Source organism: Dermacentor albipictus, chromosome 4 (assembly GCF_038994185.2).
Source record: "Dermacentor albipictus isolate Rhodes 1998 colony chromosome 4, USDA_Dalb.pri_finalv2, whole genome shotgun sequence".
In the NCBI taxonomy this organism is placed as follows: domain Eukaryota; kingdom Metazoa; phylum Arthropoda; class Arachnida; order Ixodida; family Ixodidae; genus Dermacentor; species Dermacentor albipictus.
Window position 1 is genome coordinate 144,576,155 of NC_091824.1, and position 6,000 is coordinate 144,582,154.

Consider the following 6,000-nt stretch of genomic DNA (forward strand, 5'->3'; position numbering starts at 1 on the left):
TACCGAAGAGAAGTTGCAGCAAGACTGATTGAGAGGCATGAGTAAGACAGCGAGAGAAAGAGACCAACCTGAGGGAAGTGAAGGCGAGGAGGACGCAGGCGGCGGCTGAGTGGAACGCGAGGGACAAGCAGAAGAAGAAGCGGCCACCCCTTCCAGGAGATGGTTGGGGGAAGAGGAAGTAGGGCTCTGAAAGGCTGTCGCGCCCCTAGCCAGCAAGGGCGAGAACGGGGGAAAGGGGCTCACCCCCAGGGAGGTGGGAGGGAAAGTGGGAGGGCTCATGGCTAATGGAGGAGGAAGAGGACCAGCCGAGGTGAAAGAGGAGAGTGGTGGCAAGCAATGTGGGTGTCCAAGGGACAGATAAAACAAAGAGAGGAAGGAAAGAGAGATACAGAGAAGAAGAGAGATGAAGAAGGGTGACATGCTCAAGAAAAAATGCTGTCTTGATAGAGTGCAGACTATACATGGATGTAGAAAAGCAAGAAACACGGAGGTACAATAGAAAGAGACAAGCATTACATTGACACATCCATGTGTCATCTGCATTGTATAAAAGCAGCAGAAACTACTAACAAGCCCGTCGAGACGTTTCAAGAAACAAGCCATTGCAATCAGCACTGCATGAACTGCAAGAGCATCTTAGCAGTGAGCAAGGTGCAAATTCAGCACTACTGCAAGAGCATCTTAGCAGTGAGCAAGGTGCAAATTAAGCACTAAAGGAAACAATCTGTACTACTCATTCTACTAAAACACCACACAAAGATGACACGAGAGAGGATGAAAAGGCTGAATGCATAAAAAATGCAGAACCCAGTAGTCCCTCCCCATAACATTCACCACTAGTTTGATTCACCTCTACTGTCAATACATGAGGAAGTGTTGGAGTCATTAAAAAGAAAGTGCTATTCTACTCCGCGCCACCATGTTGCACAAAGGGTGGTCAATTGTAACAATGCCAATCACCAATGCATAACTTAAATTATCACACAAGATGCCGCTTGCTGTAGCACATCCTCACATTTCTAAGAGCGGGAAAAGAACAATAAAGTTCATTAAAAACTGCAAATGAATCTGCACAGTATGATTCACAGTTCCAAGAAGACAAGTCACCCTCGCAAGCTATGGCACACTGCATCACCAGTATATGCTAATCACAGAGGACCCCCTTTATTTCACTTGCTTCTTTAACTACCATAACTATGATCAAGTCAACCTTGCACCCCATCCTGACAACCAACTTCAGATGTGTGTCTAACTGTCACTAAAGATAGTGAATGTATGAAAGGTAAGGGCAAGTGTTGTGACAGATGCCTTGCCAACATTCTCAAGGTTTACTAGGAAAGGCAGGAATGAAAATAATTAAAGCCATCTTCAGTGGCCGTAAGTAGCTCACCTAAAAGGGCTGCAGCGTCAAAATGGTTACGTGCCGGACTTGATGCTGCATTTCGGCTTGAATTGTCCATGTTGGTGCCCTTTTGAAGCCTGAGAAGCATGAACACAGATGATGGAAATAAAATACAGATAAGCAGGAATGAACATGTTCACAATTGTCAGGCAAACCACCAAGAGCAACAGGCTTTGTCAAGGTGCAATAATGAATTCCTCCCAGACATCTTTTCTTCAATCCCACAATACTGTAAAGTTATTTGAGAAAACAGGAAGTGGTCAAGAGCTTAAGATAATCTGTTTGTCAATCACATTTCGGTTAGCATTTCGAGATGTCCATACAGAGATTTTCCATATAGAGAATTTTGTAACACCGCCTACTGCCAAATGGAAGATGGTGAGTTGCCAACTTTTTCAAAGGCTTGATATCATTCTGTTTATTGCAGCATGCACTACCTTCGCCTTGCAACTTTTCTAGAGGCAAGAAACTATTCTACATATTTCATAATGTGCTGTGGAGAAGACTGCTTGAGGTAGTTTTAATGGTCACACTGAAATTGATTTTTTTTCTCAGGCTCAGATACAGCTACTCAGCTACCCACACAACATGCAAGACTTCCACAAGCTAACTGGCATTAAACTGCCGTACGAAAGAGGGGGAAAAAGCAAAAAGTGGACGTCAACTGCCATCTTTATCATGCTCCCATAAAATTGTAACAGCTAAGTGAATAGCAAGGCAGAGCTGATATGTTGACATATAAGCTTCACAACACCCTAGCTGTGATGGGTTAACAATTCCCACTTGTATATGATTATGCTTTTATATTTTAGTTGAACATTTTGAACATTAATTCTACATTATAAATTAGCAAAGAAATACTACTTCAGCAATGCAATAATAATTTAAATGTATATGAGCTTACTTTTGGTCTATCCAAGCTATATTACTGTGCCCACAAATACAGAAAAAAAGCTTTCAATCTCCAACCTACTCCATTTTCTTTTTAATGAAACGTGACAACCAACCTTACAACAGGACTCAACAAAAGTAAACACATTGTTGTATCTGCAACACACACTGTTGCTAAATCAAGCTTGGGCTGGGGTGATGTGACATTTTAATCTAGTTGTTTACCTTTCTATGCGTCATCTGTGGTTCAAGCAGTGTGCCACCTATGTTATCACTGGAATCCACAGGTCATGAATAGAGGATGGTGCAAAGGAAATAGAATCAAGCAAAAGAAATCCTTCCATTATACAGACCAAGCTGTGTCGCCCCTGTACCCACTTGTTACTTAATCAGATGTCAAATTCAAACTGTTACTCAATTTCACCACACAGGTCCAGAGCTGGCCATGTTTGCATCATGTTCTATGTCCTTTCTGAAGTGCTACCAACATGCTTCACAATGGATTTTATCTGCATCTGTGTGCATTTTGTCATGTCCCGATAAAGGAAGAAACACCAGCTCTAAATATTTATATGTGAACTAAAAAAAGTAAATATATGCAATGTTGGTGACATCTTTTAAGTTTTTACATGCTGTGTAACAATTTCAGTGACCTTTTTATACCTTTCTTCATCTCTGCCACTTACACAACTGTGGTATTCAGACAGTTCAATTACTGGATAAATTATGCATATTTTGACACAACTATGCCATTAGGACAGCGCACACATTAACAGATGCACATACAGTGAGAACTGCCATAACAAAGGCCCAAGGCCATTCACCTCACAAGCTTTTAAGAAAGGAATTCTCCCCAAGCGTGCTTCACTACCTGCTATATTCCCACCTTGGTCCAAACAATAAATGTAAAAGTTGGGAGGACGTACAGTCAGGAGCCGTTGACTTTCATTCCTGTGCCCATGATGATCACTCCAGCACCACTGCTGCCTAGAAAGTTATGCAATGCTCCCAATAAGGATAATGTTGCAATGGTGAGGCAACTGCTCACTGCCACACCGAACAATGGAGCTAAACAAAAAATTGGCAGTGATTGTTTTAAATGCGTGTTGTACAAATGTAAATTAGTATTTCCCTTTTCACTGTCAACATTTTTGGAGTCAATAGCCATTGGTAAATCGCACACATTCAAAAAGCATCAGTAACGAGCAAATCATAATTTATGACAAAAGCAATGGTGAACCACACTGCTTTAAGAAACTTGCAAGGATGGGTACAAGCTTGGGCAATATTGCTACACACTGCTTTTCAATGCCTATTTTTCTGTCTTGTGAATATTCAGCAATTAAGATGATGTTAGAATTTAGTGTGACCAAAGAAGCCCAATTAGGTTGCAACAAATTCTGCACAGTGTTACACATGACTAGACAAATTCATTTTGGACAGGTAAAAAGAAATACCACAATGTGATTCTGCCTGGAGGCACAGCTACCATAAACATGGACACGGACGCACACCTCCTCAAAGGTTTATCCTATTACAGTGAACTTTAAATGATTTTTTCCTCCTGGAAGTGTGCTAGCACACGAATAAACGAAATGTCAGCGCCGAACAAATGCGCAGCTCCTGAGAACACTTGTTTAAAACTATACACGATATACAAGTGGGAGAGGCCAAAACACGTGCGCATGTGGCGTTGACTAAAATGCTAACCCCTATAGCTTTAACGGAAAGCGTCTGCACTCAGCAGCCGGCACCAGAGAGCCGAGGCCTGTCACAATGATTGAATACGCGCACACAATTCGCGCCGACAAATGCTGCATGAGGCAAGGGTCACCGACACGCTACCTGCAAAGCATGAGCTTCAGGGACGAGTATTTGCTTCCAACACACAGGAACAAGTCGAGCAACGCGAAAACCTGTCTAATCTAGTGCCGAGAGACATTTCGGAGAAAGTGACTCGCGATATGAGAGCTCAGCGACGGCTGCGCGTCGCTCGGTAAAATTAGTAGTTTCGCAGCACAATAGGAAAACGCCAGAATTGCTGTTCATTTCACCACCGATGGCACATTTGGCGACAACACTGACAGTGATGTGGTGTTAAACGACAGAGAGCGTGTCAGGGAGCGACTACAAAACGTTAACTGCGGTGCGAGGTGTCTCATCGGCATACAACGTACTGCACAACGCGATGTAAGAAAGGAAAACCGCAGCCACACTCGCAGTTTTACGCATGTTTTACCCAAAGCTCATTCTGTGAGCACCTTTTTTCGACATCCAGTTATTAAAATCACCACCTATATGGGACAGCTGCGTTCACATTCTGGCTAAAGTCGGCCGCAAATGTTGCGGAGTGTTGCGTCTGTTTGTTTCCGCTATTAACTAAAAAGTTAGATCGGAAGAAAACAAAATTATCTGATATTTAAATTGCGTGGTCGCCGTACACCACCACCACGTAGGAAAGCCAGGCACAAGCTATGAGCACGATCAAACGCTGTCAGATTACCTAGAAAGAACGCGTCAAAGAAGAGTGTATTTCGTATTCACTGTGCCTGTACGACATATAGAATCATTTCGGACAGCAGCGGCTAAGAAAACGAGAGCGTTTATCCTCCATAATTGCCACCCTCCCCGCGGCCTCGTAAGGAGAGTGGCTCATAGCGAAAGCGCCCAGCAAAAACAAAATGCAACCCAACCGGACCCGAAAACCGTTCACAAACACACGTCAGCTGTCCACGGAATTACCAACTGCACATCGGGTCCAACAACGCAAGCGTGGCGCAAAAATTAACCATACTGTGGATATTCGTCGCCATAAACCTGACTGTCCGGCTCGAAGTTGAGTCAATGAGTTCTTGATCTCGAGGAGTAACACAGCTTCGGTCCGACGCTGACCGACGCTCCCGCGGCAAAACGTATAGCCGTAGAGACGGAGCGAGGCAGTGATCACTGTTAATCAACTACCACAACGTTACTCTGGTATAAACAAGGCGAAACTAAGGATTTACCAGAGCAATCAAGCGCTTCAGTGGCGTCGAGGGGCTTCGGTTCTAGGAGTGCCAAGCCTAAAACGGCGACGTGTTACAAACTCGATGCATTCGGACATTTTTTTGATTCAAACTGACAATAAAGGACGCTTCGGTGACACTTACCGATTCCCGGCTTCCAGGCGACAAACTTTTGTGAAAATCCCGCAGAAAACACAGCATACGTGCCGATAAAATGAGGCTCCTTTGTGTAAGGACCGGCGTTTCAGTGGCAAAAATGGAGAAGAGCAGAGGAAGGAATCACGAACGCATGAGGTTTGTGACGCGTGACGTCACCAGCCGTTTCAAACAATGTTATTTCGAAGACGCTTTAATCGCGGTGTGCGGGACGCGCATTAATGTGAGGCTAGCACGTTCTCCTCGACTACTAGAATCACTGGACATTCTGGAAACAGTAGTTTCAGCCAGCTCATCTTCTTTTCGGGTCATTCGTTGCGTGTTCTAACGCTCAAAATACAGACAAAACAGAATCAAAACAGGTACGCGCTTGGGACGCGCTAAACTAGGGGCAGTCTGTCTAATACTTTTTTTTTTCTTTTACCTCTCTGAGTGATCGATGTGACTTGATTCATAAGTTTGTTTATAGCAATGTGTGAAGAAAAGAGAGTTACACGAAAGCTGGAAGGAGTGGAAGTAATTCTTTCTGATATTTTCTACGATTCT

At 43.6% G+C, this 6,000-nt stretch overlaps 1 protein-coding gene across 10 annotated transcripts in view; it reads right to left on the reverse strand.

The window, feature by feature from the left end:
* The window catches only part of LOC135902165 (bromodomain adjacent to zinc finger domain protein 2B-like), a 116,891-nt gene extending 111,205 nt beyond the window's left edge, over positions 1–5,686 (reverse strand). For 4 of the 10 annotated variants that reach the window (XM_065432100.1, XM_065432098.1, XM_065432095.1 and 1 more), the window contains exons 1-3: positions 5,443–5,685; positions 3,220–3,280; positions 1,391–1,479 (exon numbers count right to left, since the gene is read on the reverse strand). In XM_065432100.1, the coding sequence (XP_065288172.1) occupies positions 1,391–1,460 (70 nt within the window). In that variant the 5' untranslated portion in view covers positions 1,461–1,479; positions 3,220–3,280; positions 5,443–5,685. Of the gene's footprint in view, positions 1–1,390; positions 1,480–3,219; positions 3,281–5,298; positions 5,355–5,442 lie in introns of those variants that run through there. The other 6 variants (XM_065432101.1, XM_065432097.1, XM_065432099.1 and 3 more) reach the window with 3 other exon arrangements.
* Between the last annotated feature and the right edge of the window lie 314 nt (positions 5,687–6,000).